This window comes from Notolepis coatsorum (assembly GCF_963971535.1).
Source record: "Notolepis coatsorum genome assembly, chromosome: 12".
NCBI lineage: Eukaryota > Metazoa > Chordata > Actinopteri > Aulopiformes > Paralepididae > Notolepis > Notolepis coatsorum.
The window spans coordinates 17464993-17484789 of NC_140176.1; the positions used below are offsets into that span (position 1 = coordinate 17464993).

Sequence of the window (19797 nt, forward strand, 5' to 3'; positions counted from 1 at the left end):
ACTAGTAGAGACATCTAGTTCGATAGCTTTGTCAGGAAGTGTCCATCGTAGCCACAGGGTTCCATTCTTCCCACAGCGGCCATTCTAGCCCCGGGCATTTACAGCCATCGCCAAGGAGACGGAGATATGAATAGCAAGCCTTGACACCCGATAGGTCCACAGTAATTGGAAGGGGAAGATGGGGGTATGTGGGGGGGTATATTTGGGCCGGTGCACTGGCCTGTGTAATACCATGGTGAAACACAGATCAGGGAGCCCGCGGAGAGGAAACCGACCCACGCGACTTGATGGTGTAGCGTCCGTAAGTCTCGGCTTGTGTTTTGCGATGCTTGTGACTTGGTCCGTAGTGCGTTTGGACTTTGTTCCTGTGTGTTTACTGGACATTCTGTTTTCGAGACTGACCGATAGTTCAACAGGTTTTTATTTGGTTGTTTTAAAAAGATTGCGCAAACTTCTGTTTTGGCCAAAAGACATTGGGGCTTAGCAGGGTCATATTTTTCATATCAGATCAGATTCTGGTCTCCTACTGCTGTAGCTTGCAGGTTTCTCTTGACTTCATAGTGATTATGAAAGTGATTGATCTGTGGTGATTTTTCTTTTAAGACGTAGGCTATATCATATTTGAATCGATTCCTTTTCCCTATAACTCTGCTAACAATCGGTGTTAACAGCCGGCATTAATGAGTATGAATTGGAGAGTTCTATATTTGGCCTGGCTGTCTTGAGATCATTATCCCTTGGTGACCCACCGGTAGCCCCAGTATAGACTGGCTTGGAGAGTGAGCACAGTGATTCAGCCGCCTCCCCTCCCCCAAACCCTGCACGGAGCCAGAGAAGATGTATGTAATCATTTGATGATCACTCCCATTAATTGAGCATGTCAGATGAGGAACCATATAAGTCCGCTTGACATTTTCAGAGGACCAATGTTTTCAAACTTTATTATATAAACCCTGACTCTTAACCCTGCATGGAAAAGAAGCTTTTTGAAACGTCTTTACTGGAATACACCATCATTATGGGAAATACGCTTAGCGTCTTCTCCCGAGTCAGACAAGAAGATAAGATACCAATTTCCTCACTGAGTTCAGTAGAAAGCTATCCAGCGGGAAGCTAGCCTAACTGGTCCATATCCGCTAGCTTGCAGCCGGATAGCTTTTTACTCAACGCACCGTTGTCGTGTTTGGCATGTTCCTTTTAAACCATTGTGAATCATAGTTTAGGTGTTTTACTTTACTAGTATTTACAGACACTACCAATGTAGTGTACATTTTTACATACATTTTATTTACACTTTTGAAGACAGTAAGACACCAAATACAATGAAATTAATAAAAGCCTAGTGTTTGGAGAATGAAAACCTGTATTTATGGATTTTTGACATTGGGTTGTGCTTCCCAAGCTACATCCTTAACTCTTTCACTGCCACACGACAGAATGTTAACCCTTTACTATCACACAACCGACGGCCTACTGTACACAGTGTGCTAGCAGAGCTAGTCTCCAGTCATGAGTCACGGTGCACATGTGCGGTGGTTTGATTTTTGAAAATCGATACCGATAATTTCCGATATTACATTTTAATGCCAATATCGGCCGATAATATCAGTAGGCCGATAATATCGGACATCCCTAATCTAAACATAAAATCCGGGCCACTTATTTGTCAAAACACTTAACCCCCCAATTGTTGAAATGGTCCAACTTTTACAAATCTCTTGAGAGTCTGTGTGTTTACTGGGGGGCTGACATCTTGATTATCTTGACGTAAAAGTCATTACTTTCACTCCAAGTCGTGTTGGATGGTAGCGCCCTAAACTGTTGACAACATGTTCACATTTCTGCTGTTTTCTTTTTGTGTTTTTTTCTTTTTTTTTTTTTTAGGGCATCTACATTTCACGCATTGCAGACGGCGGGGCAGCTCACAGAGACAGCACACTGTGTGTAGGAGACCGCGTGATCACTGTGAGTACTTCAATCTCTACATCCTGTCGTAATACAGCAGATAGCTTCTGCATTTTCAACATCTTTTGCTCCGTGATGCCTCAAGTCAAGTGTAGTCCCCGGGAAGGTTCAGACTAACTTGAGTTGAGTTCCACCACTTGGCTAAGATGCAGAAAATCACCTCATCAAAGTAAAATATTACTCTCAAAACATCGCAAACTATTCTGATACTAAATCTAAAACTCTCTGCCTGTCCTTTGCTGCAGATATTTGAGCTCTTTTAGATTGCATTCACACTTGTGTGCCATGCTGTCACGATGCGTCTCAGACCCTGGGGTGCTTTTGGGGGCCGATTGGATTACAATCCGTCCTCAACGCATTTACACCTGGTGTTTTCATGTGGTTAAAGTGCTGTCTGATTGCAATCTGAGGTGTAAACGGGATCTCTAGACGAATCGGAAGAACCTTTTAGCCGATACGCGTGGGTCACCGCTTCCGGGCTCCTGCATGACTTTGTGTGTCTCGCTCTGTCGCCGTGCGCCGCTAACTCTCACAGTCCACCACACGCTTGGCTTCGCTGCGTCCCGACGTGTCTTCCCAGTGTATTGGTAACTCTCATTTGCATGTCTCCTCACTCCAACCCCATGCGAGCCAACAAGAGAGACCCTTTCGCTTTTGTGTTGAATATTTCTCAACTCATTTGATTGTTTCCTGGTGTGTATTGTGTACAATGTGAAACTGTTCCTTGACTCCTCGTTCTGCTGTTCTGTGAATCGTAACAGTCTTTCTTTCTCTCCCCTTCAATTCTTCATTTCTGGGAATCGTAGAATGGCTTCGTGAATGATCCTTTCTGCTTCCTCTCTGTGTCTGGATCTACCCTCCCTCTCTCTCTCTCCTTCTGGTTCCTTACTATCTTTACTTCTCTCTCTCCATCTATCTGCATGCTCTCACTAATGCATAAATGCGTCTTCTTGCCTGCTCACTGGTGGGGTGTGGTGGTGGTGTGGTGTGGGCGGAGTCTCTGGCGCCTGCTGACGTGGTAACGGCATGTCTTACCATAGAGCAGCAGCAGCAGCAAGTAGCACATATATCAGCCGACGGTAAGAGCCGTTACTGTCGGGTCAGCGCCGGCCTCTGCGTGTCACTTTTGGACCCGTGGGTTGACCCTCCTGTCGACTCGTTCAGGTCGCCTCGACTTGCCTTGACTTGACTTAAGATCAGACCTTTGGTGGTGAAACATGCCGTCTCCTGTGTTTTTTAAGTAAGCAAAGGCAAGTAGGGAGATTTTAACTAAATGCATTAAGCTCCGAAAATAGGATTATTATACAGATTAATATACTGATTTATGTTTAGCTGGTGTCGGGTGAGAACCTTGTATCTCCCAATCTTGGCGATTTTCATGTTTCGACTTGAATTGAAAGTTGCCGTGGTTCTCTCATCTTGTGACTGGGTCATCATGACACAAATGACCTTGAGACCCTCCCTTGTAGAACTTCATAAAGTAGACGGCTCATGTACACCTGCGCTCAGCTCCAACAGGGAAGCTTTGCCAGCTTGCAGCCCTCTGCTCCGCCCGCTGTCTTCCCCCTCCTCTCCCCCTCCTCTCCTCCCCCTCCTCTCTATTCCTCTGTATGGGTGCTGGCTCCTTTCTCCAATAACACAATCCTCTCTGGTGCACTCACCCCGTTCTCTACGCCTCAAACAAACATAACGAAGTGTGTCCCGTACGCACGCTAGTAAGCCAGGTATGTCCGAGACGTCTCTCTTGCACGAGTGAATCCCCACTTTAGACTCCAGTTTGGTGACTTTCACTCGGGCCGAGACGGGCGCATGGCTCGGTAGGTAGTGAGCGGCCGTTTGGTTCCGATACCTTGCTAACCTGCTGCCGGCTGGCTAGTGTTGCCCGTCCTCTCCCGGGAGGCGGCACCCAGCGGGCTGACTCCTCCCCCTCCCTTTGGTTGGTTTTGCTGTCGATCCAGATCAATGGTGTAGACATGACAGAGGCCAGACATGACCAGGCAGTAGCGCTGCTTACCGGCACCTCCCCCACCATCGCCCTCTTGGTGGAGCGGGACCAGGCCGCCCCCCCGGGGGGGGGCTCCCCGAGCCTGTCCCGGGGGGCCCGAGCCCACTCCCCTCCGCCCCCAGAGCCCTCCGACTCCCCCGACCAAGAGGACCCCACGACGGACGAGCACCTCTCCCCGGCGCACGGGAACCACCAGAGCCGCCTGGAGGACGAGTACCCCATCGAGGTGAGACTCAGGGCGACCGAGCGCCCGGCCGGGTTAGCGGCTGACGGGGGGGCAAGACTGTCGGGGCTTCTTCGTTTGAGCTTCACGTTTAATTGTTTTTCATTTGGCCTCTTTTTTTATATCCTAAACGCTATCCAGCTGCAGAGAAGATGGTGCACGGTATGATGGTTTTGTTTAGCCATTGACTGATTTAGTTTAGTGTGTGTGAACTGGTCATATCCTGTGTTATCATTCCTAGTTGGGATGGATAAATGCAAAGATATTGCCCCGCCTGATAAGACCTGTGAGTGGTGTCGTGTGTTGTTCACTAGAAGTAGGTTGATATGTGTTTGTCAGATGTATATAGACGAAGATGCTTTGTGTTAATAGAGAAGTAGGTTTGAGGGCCACTTACTTAGCAGCAGCTTAGTTGGGTGTTGTCTGTAGAGGTATATATACTAAGGCTGGGCGATTAATCCATGTTCAATTTCAATTACGGTTTTGGCTTCCCACCATCATAAAAACAAGACAATCGAGCCGATTATTGTGCGGCGTGCCACATTGCTCTCATTTTGCCTTGTGTTGTAAATGCAACGCACCCTTCCTTCACAGCGTTGTGCTCCGCCCCCCTCCTCCCCCAAAACCCAAACGGTAGTTTCCGCTCGCGTTGAGAGGGAGGAGGGAGGAGCCACGGCGCGTTTCTCCTGATATTTTTAAATGTCTTTGGTAACTTGTAGAAGAGATGACCGAAAGGCCGCGTTTGGTCGAGAAGAAAGGTACATACAACTAATTCCGTCATCGTCGTCATATGATGCTCTCAAATCAATGAGTAATTGTGTGTTTAATAATCGTGATTTCAATATCAATCAAAATAATCATGATTTATGATTTTTTTGCCCTAATGGAGCAGCCCTAGTATATACAGTACTTTGAGACTAACCTGACACTAACCCTGCAGTGAAGCCCGGGGGCCTCGTACACAACGTACACTTCACCGGGTCTCCAGAACAATGTTGGGCTCTTTAACCCTTTCACTGCCACACGACAAAGGGTTAACCCTTTCACAACCACACGACAGAAGGTTAACCCTTTCACTAGTGAAAGGTGTGGTAGTGAAAGGTTAACCTTCTGTAGTGTGCTAGTGAAAGGGTTAAAACGGTCAAATCTACTCTTCCAGGGGTTGTGAAAACAAAACCACGGGAAACCATTTTGAAAAGCATTAAAGGGTTTTAGCTATGGGTACAGGTGAAATATTATCATCTCTTGTCAAATCCTTTAGGCGTGTGTGTGCACAGTGCATGAAAACAAACTGGAACTCGTCTTGGAGAATAAATTAATATAGGTTTAGTTGACCTAGTTATACCTTAGTTCAGTGGTTCTCAAAGTGCGGTCCGGGGACTCCCAGGGGAAAACATTAGGAAATAGTTTTAATTTCACATAGTTTCTATTAGAAGTCAACACGATGAGACTGTGACAGAATGACTGTTCTCATCGTAGGTTTCAATGAGAGAATGTAGAACATCTACTCTCACATTAACTAAATGTGTGCAAAAAACTAGTGTGGTCCATGTCCTATTATATCTATCAGTTTGGGGGTCTGTGAGAACCACTGCCTTGGTCATCACTTAGCAACATGTTATTAAATGTACATGGGAGTTTTCAACTTGGTAAAAACGGCGAGGAAAGATTCCGCCCGGTCAGTGGACAACATTTCAAACATTGTGATGATGAGCATATTTATTACCTGCTGAAAATGTACAGTCATCAACTCCCAAGTTAGGAAAACTGCTCAACTCTTTTTTACGTTTCCAGAAAAACAAAACCCTTGCAAGTAAACAAGTGTGTAGGAAACCTTTTAGTCTTTCTCCCCCCGACCGCATACGATACCACTCTGCTTCCTGTCCTAACAGGAAGTGATCCTGGTGAAGTCGGGCGGTCCTCTGGGACTGAGCATCGTGGGAGGCAGTGACCACGCCAGTCACCCGTTTGGCATCAACGAACCCGGGGTGTTCATCTCTAAGGTGCAACTTGAAAAGAACATTTCCATTATGTCTCTCTATCTCTAACTATCTATCTGTCTGTCTATCAATTAATCTCTCTCTCTCTCTCTCTCTCTCTCTCTCTCTCTCTCTCTCTCTCTCTCTCTCTCTCTCTCTCTCTCACTCACTAACTACTCTTCTCTATCTCTAACTATATCTATCAATTACTCTCTCTCACTCACTACCCCTCTATCTCTAACCATTTATATCTATCAACATATATTTATCTCTCCCTTCTCTCCCCTCCCTGTATCTCTCTCTGTCTCTCTCTCTCTCTCTCTCTCTCTCTCTCTCACTCACTCTTGTGTCTCACTCCTCCCGTGTCCTCAGGTGATCCCTCATGGCCTGGCGTGTCAGAGCGGCCTGCGTGTTGGGGATCGTATATTGGAGGTGAACGCCATCGACCTGCGTCACGCCACACACCAGGAGGCGGTCCGCGCTCTGCTGGCCAACAAGCAGGAGATCCGTATGCTGGTGCGCAGAGACCCCTCGCCGCCTGGGATGCAGGTAAGAGAGCGCACACACACACACACACACACACACACACACACAGTTTGCATATTCATAGTATTCCATTACATCATCACCACAGGTGTCTTAAAGGGGAATCTCTTGTATTTGTATATTAATAAGGTTCCATATGCTTCCACATACATCTCATGGAATAACCATATACACCTTATCGTATCTGATGAGCTGTGTGTGTGTGGGGGGGGGTCTCTCTCTCTCTCTCTCTCTCTCTCTCTCTCTCTCTCTCTCTCTCTCTCTCTCTCTCTCTCTCTCTCTCTCTCTCTCTCTCTAGGAGATTGTCATTCAGAAGCAGCCGGGTGAGAAGCTGGGGATCAGTATCCGCGGAGGGGCCAAGGGTCACGCTGGCAACCCTTTTGACGCCACCGACGAGGGCATCTTCGTCTCCAAGGTAACTGAGAAGCAAGGGGAGGGAGGGTCGGGTACCCAGAACAGCCATAGTCCTGTACTGTTGGCCACTGGTCAGTTGGGGGTTAATTGCGTTGCTCAAGGGCACCTCAATGGTAATTGAGGGGGGAAGGTAGAGCAATACAGAATATTTGAAACAATGAGCTTTACGCCCAAAATGTTGCACTGCTGTGCTTGCGCATAACGGAGTATAGAGCGAGGGCTCTATAGCAGAGGTCCCCAACCATCGGGTCGCGGACCGGTACCGGGCCGTGGACCATTTGGTACCGGGCCACAAAGAAAGAATAAAGTTGTTTAAAATTAAATGTATTTTTATTTTCATTAGTCTTCCGGGTATTTTATTTAGAAAAATTGCCACTTCCGCCCACGGAAAAAAGTAACTCCCGCGTACTTTACTCGGTCGCAGGTTTTTAATAAAGGCTGGCTGGCAGTGGGCATACGCCATATAATAAAGGTATAACTGTTCGATTAGTGAATTTCTCTAATGAATGCATCTATTTCAGTTGCAAGTCAGACAGGCTCGTGCTGCTCGCTCATAACGGAGTAGAGAGACGCACAGAGGCCGCTCCGGACTGACTGAGGGCAGCGCTCTGTGCTCACAATACACACAATACCACCCAGACCAAACTCTCACATCATCACATCATAATAACAAAGCCACATTCCTGCTCCGCTGCAGCTAACCTGGAGAAGGTGTTAGGTGGGGCAGGGGTTAGGTGTGTTGCACTGTGGGTAAAGTAGTCCTACATGCATCGTTAAGAGAAACAGCTCCAAGCCTTTGAAGCTCCGCAGCTCTAAACAAGCGATTGTGGTATCATCTTGGTTAATTAGACATAGATTGAAAAGTATCCGCCCCATTTGTACTTATTTTGAATCATGTTAAAAAAAATATTTAAGGAAGATTGCCTAATAAGACCTAAAGGCTGTGCCTGGTCACATATGTAACCTGGCTGAAAAGGTGTAAACTCACTTCTAAGTGAAATACTCTCACTTCGCCACCTGAATTGGATCCCTTTCAGGTGGCAGAATGGATAAGACCATGGTGTTTAACATACATGGTGCTGGTGAGTGGAGGGTTTGCATTTCGAAGCGGTCGGAGGAGAAGTGTAAAATGCCTGCTAGTCCCTAGTGACCACCGTTACAAATACACAGAAAGCTGAGGAGGTATAGACATGTACTGAAAGAATATAAGCTGCCAACATGGAATTCCTGGTAAATATCAATGGGTGCTTGTTGCCAATTTTCTACAAAGCCACTTTCTGTCGTTTATTGACTAATTTGGTGGAATAATCTTTATTCAATATATACAATATTGAAGGGGTTAAAATACATGTGGATCTTTAACCTCTATAGGCTACCGCCAAATCCCCCAGTCCCCCCACCTCATTCCCTTCTCTTTCTCCCCACGTAGGTGAGCTCGACCGGTGCCGCGGCGAGAGACGGCCGCCTGCAGGTGGGCTTGCGCATCCTGGAGGTGAGCAACCACAGCCTGCTGGGGATGACCCACACGGAGGCGGTGCGCGTGCTCCGAGCCGTGGGAGACACGCTGGTCATGCTGGTGTGCGACGGCTTCGACGCCGGCAATGCCGCCGCGGCAGAGGTGAGACGGCGGGGCGTGGAGAGAGGAGGCCACAGACAGAAAGGCAGAGGGACGTCTGTTCTGGTCCACAGTGGAGCCACAACGACGATAGAGGCTTTTCAGAGCGTCTTGGTGTCCGTTTTAGAGTTTGGCGTTTTTTATCTTTTTTTTTCTATCGTTCCACAAGCCTTAAAGTCTTAATTTTGTTATAATACAAATGCTCTGTAGTTTAGTCAAATGTACCTGTTCCATAAAAAGGTACCACTCTTAACTCATTCAGCGCCAATCACGAAAAAAGTCGGGTTAACTCGCCATCGCTTGAGCGCCAATCACGAGAAAAGTCGAGTTTTAATCGTTATTTCTTTTTATTCGCTCCATTCATTCATTCGCAAAAGGCCAATACCGCCGCCTAACGCCTTGCGGCCGGTATTGCACATCATTGGAATCCCTCTGGCTGGGGCTGTGCATCGAAGAAGTCCGGTCCAGGTTTTCCTTCTCGGGCAAGAGTAACGTTATAACACACGGATTGGGGGACACTGGAGCAGCGTGGATTAATGTGTTTTGGTTGAGAAACGTTGGATCAATAAACGCGATCAATATTTGGAATGGCGATCAGGAATTGGATTAATCTTTTTGCAGTACATCAGATGTGAGGTAAGGACTCTATGTTACCAATCTTGGGTTCATCCGATGTTTCTTTCGTAGCGATCACAAGTGTCTGTGTGTGTGTGTGTGCGTGTGTGTGTGTGCGTGCTGTTGGCGCCGACCAAAGCACGGAGGGGTGACTTTTCAGCCCCCGCTTCCGTGCGCGCATGATGAAACATATAATACTGATAATCTAGCGTTTATTTCAGAACGATTCATAAATCAAGCGACAAATGGCACGATTCCTAAGGAAATGCATTGAAGCGTCGTTTGCTGGAGTTTATTGGGATTCGACAGGATCACTCTAAAACTATACTCATATTCACCACGGTATAAAACGGAAATGTATGTATGAAAAAATTATCAGTTTTTTGCATGTTGACCGGAAGAAACTCACTGACAATCGACGTGTTTATTAGATCCATAGCTATAATATTTAATATAGTTTTAGCACTCGCAAACACCGGCATTATCCCCATTGAACAAAGCGCTGGCCTTCTTACCACAAGGTAAACAGCGACCTCTAGGCGCAGAATGAGTTAAGGGGATAGTTCAGACTTTATTTTCGTTACTTATTTCTTACTTACAATAATGTTGTTGATCGGTCGGCACAATCCATGCTGTTCCTCACTCCAGCTCTGAGGCTCACTGAAAGTACATTTCAATGAGCTTCAGTCAGCTTGCACAGACAGGAGCTTGACCCCATTGACTTTGAATTGGTTTGTGGCTAACTAGCCAGAGCTAGTATGAGGAACAGCATGTTGTTGTGCCGAGAAAGGACTCTACTGATCAACATCATCACTGGTGAGTAAGAAATAGGGCTAGGGGTCCAACGATCTGAACTATCCCTTTAACCAAGGCAGTGCTTCGGCATTTATTTATTTATACCTATCTAGAATGTGTTGTGAAATTGTCTTCATCATTATTATTATCCTCCTTAATAACCGTCTCTCCTGCCAGGCGTCCCCGGGGATCATCGCCAACCCATTTGCAACGGGCATCGTCCGGAAGAACAGCATGGAGAGCATCTCTTCCATTGACCGAGACCTGAGTCCAGAGGAGATGGACATCCTGCAGAAGGTCTGTCCTACTATACAACTATACTATACTATGATCTATATACTATACTATGATCTATATCAGGGGTTCCCAAAGTGGGGGTCGCGACTGCTAGAGGGGTCGCGAGCCGCCGTGGGGGGGCAGGGGGTCGCCAGATGATTAAAAAAAGGTATTATTATTATATATATTTTTTTAATGCAGTCATGTCATCACAAACACTGGCATTTAAAGGGTACAAATAAAACAATTCCTGCACCAGAATGCAGGAAATTAAGTCTTTGTAACACAAAATCTCCTGGCTTAAAAAGTGGCCTGACTGGGGCTATATTTCGCACTATATTTCCTGGCCTGAATGATTTCCCCAGTCCGGCCCTGGTTAAAAGCCTCCAATGCTTATAAGTGTGTGTGCGTTTGAACGTTTGCATGTTTCAACCATACATTTCCATTTATAAAAAAATATATATATATATAATTTACATTTTTTTTTTTTTATATATCTTTTTTTTATACCTCCTATAATAGTGGGGGTCGCGGCTCTCTGACACTGTTATTTCGGGGGTCGCGGCCTGAAAACTTTGGGAACCCCTGATCTATATAGACTATATTAGGGATCTACAGTATATACTATACTAGGGATCTATACTCTATCTATTAGGGATGGAATGGGATGGAAATTTGATGTATCTTGCCACTCTGCGAAGAAGGGCTGGTACAACATCCCACATAGCCCTGCTGATGGATGGTTGCGATAGTCCAGACTCAGAGGCACCTGCGATAGGTGTCTGGAAGGAGCCTGGAGTGTTGACATCATTTTGACAATGCCAGGCATTCATTGCATGGCATCTCTGGGTGGATTTCATCAAGTAGATGAAGAATTGCTTGAGCTGGCAACCTGTGTCTCCGGATGATTTCGGTCAAGCTTAAATCAAAAAGTGATATTCTTTTTCGAAATATTATCTCACGAGCGCACGCCTGCCATTACGCCTTCGCCTGGCTACAATCACTGCTGCCATGATTTGTTTTGGGGTTATTTGCACGGGCATAGCATCAGAAAAAGCAGCGCATTCCCTTTGTGAATTCGCCCCTAAGAATAAGGAATACTAAGTTCAGTTAATTAATAATTCATAACCACTGCATTTAAATCCAAAACCTTTCAGTTTGTCCAGGCGAGGTGGTGAGTGCAGCTGTGTCCGTCAGTGTGAGAATTGTGCTATGTGAGGTGTATGCAAGCGTCGATTCATTTAACATTATCGGTTAGTTCACAACCAAACCCCCCCCCCCGGGCCGTTACCAACACAAAGAGAGATCCAACATATTTACACAAAACAACCTCTGCATTTAGATTCTGACGGGGCAAATTCCATAATCCACCTGGTCCCTGACCCCAGATCAGCATTCCTGCTCTGGGAAGCTTTGTGTCGCCGGTCCATTTATTTTGGGTGAGCAATAGAGGCCTTTCACGTAATGTTTAGAATGCCCCATTTGTCCTCCATGTCAGAAGAAACAACAGCTGCTATGTGTTGATATGTACAACAAAATATATAAAGAGAAAAAAATAACATTTGATGTCGTATTACTGTTTCTTGTAAACGAGTCACAGTGGAACCATAACCTCGTGCTCTTCCAGTGTTTTACCCACAGGTTACCAATGGGTACAGACGTTGGAAGTAGGGATGTCCGATATTATCGGCCGATATCGGCATTAAAATGTGATATCGGAAAATATCGGTATCTGTTTTAAAAAAAAAAAAAAAAAATCTTTTTATAACCTTTATTTACCCAGGCAAGCATTGTCAAAAGTATGCATAATGTTGTGTTAATTCCACAACAAGAGATACCTAATGTTAATTACCTGAAATTATTCCGTTTTTTTGGGGGGGGGGAACCCTGCATATATCGGTATCGGTTGATATCGGTATCGGAAATTAAGAGTTGGACAATATCGGTATAGGTAAAAAAGCCAATATCGAGCATCCCTAGTTGGAAGAAATACATACCCTCTCTCTAGCGGTGGAGTGAGTTTTGGTAACTAGCTGAGTGAGCGTTGGTTGAGATGTGTGTCTTGTTCTCCTCTCCAGGAGTCTGAGATGGCGAGGGAGACGTCGCAGTGGGAGCGAGAAGAGATGGAGAAAGTGGTGAGCGACTACTTGTGACGATCAAACGCCAAATTGTATGCAGATAAAATACCTTGTTTGATGACATCACTACTAGTGCAGCCCAGTCCCACCTTTGCATGCTTTATTTCTCTTGTTTCTATAGCAACATGAACAGAACACCTTTTTCTAATGTGTGTGGGTTCTATCCCTTTTTTCTCCCCCTCTCTGTATCTTCTCTCCGTCTCCTCCACTTCTGGTGTGTGTGTGTGTTTGGATTCACCATACCTCACCATGCATCACCATACCTTACCATGCCACCATACCATCCTCCATTCACCCCCCTCACCTCCACTCCTCTTCTCCATGGGTTTCTCATTCCTCCATTTCACCCTCTCATTTCAACCTTCCTCATTTCACCTCCTCACACTCATCACTCATGTGTGGCTGTGTCCGGTCGGGTGTGTGTGTGCTCCCCCTCTCCTCCCCCTCCCCCCCCCCCCTCTCTCGGTGAAGGAGCGTATGCGCATGGAGCGCGAGGAGGCAACTCGCCTGCTAGAAGAGGAGACCGAGGTGAGAATGTCCTCAGCGGACGTAGTAGGTCGTCCTCTGTCCCGAGACTCTGGTCTGACCGTGAACATCAGATTGCCGCTGTGATAGGAACTCTACCGTGACACTCGAAGGCGGCCCTGGTGTTCGTATGAAGAAGAACTGTTTGCATTGTTGGAGCATCAATTCAGTTGACTGAGAACCGCCTCGTCTGCTTTTTTCGCGCGACTTTGATCAGTCTTAGGGGCTGCGTCCACCCGGACCCCTCTTTTTTCACCTAGCGGCACTAAACAGATGCTCGAGGGAATCGTTGGGTCATGACTGCGCACCACGTATATCGCAACGTCCTGGGTTCGAATCCGACATGTGTTGCATCATGTCCTCCCCATCTCTCTCGCTCCCAATTTCCGAACTGTCCTGTCAATAAAAGCACTTAAAAATGCCCTACAAAAAAATATATCTTAAAAAGAAAAAGACTGCTGTTGTTGCTAGGTTACTATTGAAAACCCATTAGAAGCATGGTGCTCTTTTGCTAAACTTGGTAGCGCCGGCGCTACTGTCAGCGCTGTTGAGAAGAAAAAGTTGGCACTGAAAACACTAGGGCTGACGTCTTAGTCGAATATATATATATTTTCTAAGGCTGTCAAAGTTAACGCGATATTAACGCGTTAACTCCCGATTCTATTAATGCCACTAATTTTTTTAACTCAAGATTAACTAAAAATTTTTTTTTTTTTTTTTTTTTACTAGACTTCACTCAGGTGTATTATTGATGCTCTCATTGATACTATGTGTGTGTGTGTGTGTGTGTGTGTGTGTGTGTGGGGGGGGGGGGGGGGTGAGAGATGAGGAAGGGGCAAGAGAGAAAGAGAGCTGGGAGAGTGTGTGTGTGAGGGAGAGAGGGGGGTGTGTGATTAATCAGCCCTTGTGTGTGTGAATGTAACAAGTTCCTAACGTTTTCTTTCCCCTATTATTTCATGCACACTTTATTCATTGTTTTAAATTATTATTTTCTTTTAAGTTATTTTGTGCATCACTCTGTTTTGAATTTGATGCAAATTTGCAATGCATGAGGGTCATCATTTTGTGTTAAATGGCTGCATAAAGCAAGCATTTGTTGACTCGCATGTTGATAAGAGTATTAAAACTTGGAACTTGAAAAAGATCCGTTTAAGGTAAAAAAAATTAAAATGCAATTAATTTGCGATTAATCGCGAGTTAACTATGGACAATCATGCGATTAATCGAGTTAAATATTTTAATCGTTTGACAGCACTAATATTTTTTTATCATTCTTTCCAAAAGAAAATAGGCCTAGAAGCGTGGCTAACGCTAATGGCACGCATACCAGAGGCTAACTGCTTACGAAAACAGGCACAGAGGCACTGAAAGAGGATTTCACCCATCTAATGAACACACTAGACTAGACAAATATCAAGATGTATCCATCAGTGGACCAATTGCATGCTTTTGCAGAGGACAAGAAGCCTTCCGTCGACTCCTTCAGACATTAAGCACCCCCCACAGCCCAAATGGAAAATATTATACTTTATTTTATCATTATTTTTTTTTAGTCGACCAATAGTAGACTAACGGCAAATTTTGCCAATCATAGTCGACCATCCAAATCCTTAGTCGGGGACAGCCCTAGAAAACACTGGTCCACCGTGGACACAGAGCCTTAGGTGTTCAATAGACGTCTCACAGGTGACGTCATTTTCAGCTGCTCCAGAGTCTCCAGTCTTTGCTGCAGCTACAGGAAAATTAATAGACTATTAATAGATCATATTCCTAGCTTCGTCTGTGGTTCATGCAGCTGTGTTTCCCGTGAACAAGGCCTTCTAATATACAGTTCTCTCTCTCTGATAGACGGGGGATTTTGAATTTAAGCGGCTGTTTAAAAAAGAAAAAAGGAAAAATCCCTAGCCAAAACTAGCTTAGCATCTCAGACCAGGTCACCCAAAGTCACCAGCGGAATTCTCTGCAACATCCGTTCATTTGGGGTCAGCAGTTTGGCCTTTAAAAATATTAACGTTAACACAAAACATAAAATCTTATGGTGAAAAGCAATTTTCCCATTAACCCCACACGCTGGTAAACGGTAATGACCTTTAGGCGAAGAAAGAAAATGCACCAGGGCTCATCGCGATGATGTGGGCGCGTGAGAGGTCCATGTAGAAAGATACCTGCTAAATCCTGGTCCTTCTCTCGGTTCTCCCCCCTCTAGAACCTTGGCACCGGGCCTCTGAAGATGGACTACAAGACACTGGCTGCGCTGCCCACCACCAGCCTACAGAAGGTCAACAGGGTATGTTTATTTTTTGTTTGATTTATTTATACTGTATGCACACTCTTTTGTTTGTTGTCTTGTCTCGTGGGAGACTAAACGTCAGACGTGTGATGCTGACTTTTTGGCCCAGCCAGCCTTGAGAAAGATCTGTGATCTCAATGGGATTTACCTGGTTCAGTGGTTCCCAAATTATGGGGGGCCTGAGCAAATTGCAGGGGGGGGGGGGGGGGAGAAAAAAGACTGTTCCCTTATATAATTCTATGGTTGTTCCACTAGGGGAAAAAAACGATGTTCCCTTATATAGTTCTATGGTTGTTCCACTAGGGGAAAAGACTACGTTCCCTTATGTAGTTCTATGGTTGTTCCTCTAGTCTAGTGGGATGCTGGCACAGCGCTAACACAGTGTGGAGAAAGGTCTGGATATTCAAGAGAGTTTGTGAACCACTGACCTGGTTGAATAAGGTAAAGGGGCAGTTCACCCAAAATAGTTTTGCGAGATATCTGCCGTAGAGATGTCTGCCGTCACTCCAAGTATAATGGAGTGGAATGGCACTCAATTTTATGGCACACTTGGTGCCAAAGAAATACGTTTGAAAAACAGCAATGTCTCTTTCCAGGAAGTAGTAAGTAGAAATAGTAGTCATTTCTGGAAAGAGACACTGCTTTTGAGTTTTTTTTTTAAATCACACCAAAACGACCTGGATGGATGGATAGAATCCCAGATTATGGGAAGAAATAAGTCGTTTTTTTGTTTTGTTTTACATTTTTGGTGAACTACCCCTTTAAATAAATAAATGTATTCAAATAAGAAGAAAAAGTAAGTAAGCATGTCCACTCATTGAAACAATGTTGTAGTGTGGACTCCGTGGAGTAGATGTCTTTACATGGCGGTAAAGGAAAATCTGAAGGACTAAAACGGTACCAGTCTACCAGACATAAATTATGTCTGTTCCGGTGATTATGATGGAACGAGAACGCTGTTTTTATCCTCGGGGCTTGTTTTTCTCCTTAACCCAGGTTGTAAAACGTCAGTATTAATGTCCTGAGCGTGTTGAGAATGGCCTCCGTGGCCTAGAATAAACCCCTCCATGGGATCCACTGTGATTGTCCCCCCCCTGAGAAGCCCTCAGGGACCCAGCGCTGAGCCCCCCCCCCCCCACCCCCTTCATGTACAGAACTCCTGACTCCTGCATTCCTGCAAAAAATACCTATGGCTCACCGTCTGGTCGGGGCCAAACCCACACACACCACAGAGGACACACGGTGAGGTAACGAGGACAGCTGCAGAGTCCGTGGGGAATTCGTCTCGTGTCGACGGGCTTACAGACGAGACGAGGCCCAAGTGAGACCCCCGAGGGGGAAAAGGGGAGATCGTGGAAGAAAAGTGGAGATATCGGGATCCCTGGGACGGAAGTGCACAGAGGAAGTACAGCATGCGCGTAGTGCCGTATACGAAGAGTGGAAAATGAAAGTAAAGTCGCGCGCCGCCTGAAGGGACGGCTCCGGGGAGGAGGCACTCGCAGACCGATAGAGAGAGAGAGGTAGGCGTGATGCGGGGGTGGAGGAGGGGGACAGCTGTCTACTACCCACCCTGTCAGCCTTTACTCTGGGGTTTATTTTAAACCTGTGGCCTGGGATTGGATAGAGTCCGCTGAGCGGGCGGGGCACGGGACAGGGGTGGGGGGGAGTGTCACCACGTATGACAAAAAAAAAGGGGTCCCGATACGGACGCCCAGAATCCTGGAGAGTGCACGTTGTGAGTGGACATACTGCGCCTCTGGTCCTGCCAACTTCCTACAGTGAGTATCGGATGCTTCTCTTCCCCTCTTTCTCTCTCTCTCTCTCTTTCTCTGTTTCTGTTTCTTTCCTCTCTTCCGTTCTTACATTTACTCTTTTTCTTTAACTTTGATTCCAGTGTTTTCTTTGTGGTGTCGGTGACGCGCTAGACTCTTGTGTTGGAACTGAGAAGTTATGGTGGTGTGGTGATTTTCTGGTTTACTTTATGACACGTTTGTCCCCCGGCTATTAGGGTTTGGCCTCTTAAGGCACTGGATATTTTGAACAGCACAGATGAGGGGATTTTCTCTAGGGCCCCAGTTGATAAAGCGCTTGTTGTGGAACTTTTTACGCCTTGGCGTTTTGCGAGTAAATTAGTGATTTGCTTGGAGGGGCCTGCGTTAGCTTTCGATGAACTAGCTCTGAATCAATGTCACTATATCACTAGTGGATCATGTGTTGAAAAACATCCCAGAGGCGGAAATAAAGTCTTGCACATGTTGGCACCTCCAGCTCCAAGGCATGCCCCTCTCCCTCTCCCTCTCCCTCTCTCAGCAATCAGCTAGCACTTTTCCTACTGCTAAACAAGCCATTCTGTGCCACAAATTTGGGGTTCTAAATCAGTATGTTAGTTACACAAAGACTGACCTTTTGTAATATACACTTAAGTAATTTGGCTAGGAGAAACGTATCGGCATTCTGAAGCTTTTTCCTAGTTGCAAAAGGAACTAATGTATTTGCCTAAATGACCCCCCCCCCCCCCCCCCCCCGAAGGATTGAGTGAGTAAACACTAGGCCAGGTATTTTAGAATAGGTTCCTGAAAATGCAATCAAATGTAGTGAACAAAGCCAAAATTATGATTTTCTCTGGGGAACAATAATATGGATTAACTGATATTTATATATATATATATATGGGCAAGATACTTGCACTGCTCTTTTCCTTGTCCTCTAGGCTCTAGGGGGCCATTGAGGTTTCTGGGAGAGCTTAACCTTCATAATAGGTGCAGCTGTTACTGGTTATTCCAATACACCTGTCTCGGTCAGACTATCACAAAGAGCCTTTGAGAGAGTGCCCCTGGTGAGTTATTTTCCCATTCAGCGATGTTTCTTTATGATTGTCAATGAATAGCTATTAGCCAGCGTGTAGTCCTGTCATTTCTCTAGGCTTGTGTGTGTGTGGTGACGATGATTCAGAAGCTTGTGACTTGACGTGAGTCATCGACAGTTGGCAGACGGGTGCCCCTCTGCTAGTCTTTGCTTCCTATATTCCGGACCTCTTCCCAACAGTGCAGCGACTAACTCACGGTGTTGGTATGTTGGTGTGCTAGCAAGCCCCCCTCCCCCCTCAGACAGCCCACCACAGCTGTCCATCACGGTCCTCTGTCCTGGTGCCAAAAGGGTACTGGTTCAACATACCAGCCCACTGACCCCATACTATAGGCCACATGTACGCAGCTTGTCCACGGCCACATTACGGTGTGTGTCACAATGCAATGTATTTTTAGTCGGGCTATTTTGATTGTTACGAGATATGCCATGGCCATGTGAGATTCCCAGGATAATTTGGTCGGTTAGTGTGGATACAGATTGATTGGAAATCATTTGATATCTTTATCTATTGCCTATTTTAAAACCATGGTATTTTATTTCATTATCTTGTAATACAATTGTGGTGGCGCAATTTCAAATCAAAAGGGTCTATTTTCTTTTCCTTTTTTATAATCAATAATACTGCAAGGATTAAAACAAAAAAATATAAAGTATCTATATCTTTTACAATATGTATATATTGTGGACGACAGTATAGTAAAAATCCATGTCTCCGTGACGTTATACCTTCCAGCCTTTCTACCTTCATATCAGCGGTGTCTGCTGTCACACACAGTAATGTAGAGTGTATTGAGGCCAGGTCAGAAAGTTAGCTGTGTTGGAGTGAAGTGTCTTAACCGCTCTGATAATGTGGGTTATTTAAGGCTGGGGGCCCAGGCTCTGGTAATGTGACCATTACTGTAGCGGCACAGATAACCCATTAATGGATCTGGAATGACGGCATTAGGAAACTTATGTTGAGTGCTTTGGCACAGACTAATGCGCGTGTGTTACTGTACTGTACCGTTTTAGTTTTTCTAGCGCTGGAGCCTGGGAAGTGTGTCAATCTGTTGATAGAAATAAAGAAGGCAGTTGAGTCTTAAAGGAACACGACAACATTATATTAATGTCTTCTCCAGAGTCAGACAAGAGGATAGATACCAATGTCCTCTCTGTGTGTTCAGTAGAAAGCTATCCGGCCTAGCTTAGCACGAATTAATGGAAGTGGATATGGACCAGCTAGCCTAGCTGTTGGACAAAATCACCTCTCCTGGAGTTTTAAACAAGGCTAGTGGTCCGTATTCCACTTCCATTCATTTGTGCTAAGCTAGGCTAGCTTGCAGCTGGAGAGCTTTCTACTAAAGGCACAGAGAGGAAATTGGTATCTATCTTCTTGTCTGATTCTGGAGAAGACTGTAAGTGCATAATAGTTCCCATAATGTTGGGAAAGACTTGTGACGTCTACCGGATGTTGTTTTGAGTGTTAAGACTTGTGTTGTGACGTCTACCGGATGTTGTTTTGAGTGTTAAGACTTGTGTTGGGATGTCTACCGGATGTTGTTTT

At 45.6% G+C, this 19797-nt stretch overlaps 1 protein-coding gene across 9 annotated transcripts in view; it reads left to right on the forward strand.

The window, feature by feature from the left end:
* Positions 1 to 19797, forward strand: part of scrib (scribble planar cell polarity protein) — a 151537-nt gene that overhangs the window by 102678 nt on the left and 29062 nt on the right. For 7 of the 9 annotated variants that reach the window (XR_014620381.1, XM_084326684.1, XM_084326687.1 and 4 more), the window contains 10 exons: positions 1885 to 1965; positions 3924 to 4196; positions 6086 to 6196; positions 6545 to 6721; positions 7017 to 7133; positions 8562 to 8750; positions 10335 to 10454; positions 12512 to 12568; positions 13043 to 13099; positions 15303 to 15383. Coding sequence is in view for 8 of the 9 variants with exons in the window: in XM_084326684.1 (XP_084182810.1) it covers positions 1885 to 1965; positions 3924 to 4196; positions 6086 to 6196; positions 6545 to 6721; positions 7017 to 7133; positions 8562 to 8750; positions 10335 to 10454; positions 12512 to 12568; positions 13043 to 13099; positions 15303 to 15383 (1263 nt within the window). In the remaining variant the exon portion in view is untranslated. The remainder of the gene's footprint in view (positions 1 to 1884; positions 1966 to 3923; positions 4197 to 6085; positions 6197 to 6544; positions 6722 to 7016; positions 7134 to 8561; positions 8751 to 10334; positions 10455 to 12511; positions 12569 to 13042; positions 13100 to 15302; positions 15384 to 19797) is intronic. The other 2 variants (XM_084326685.1, XM_084326691.1) reach the window with 1 other exon arrangement.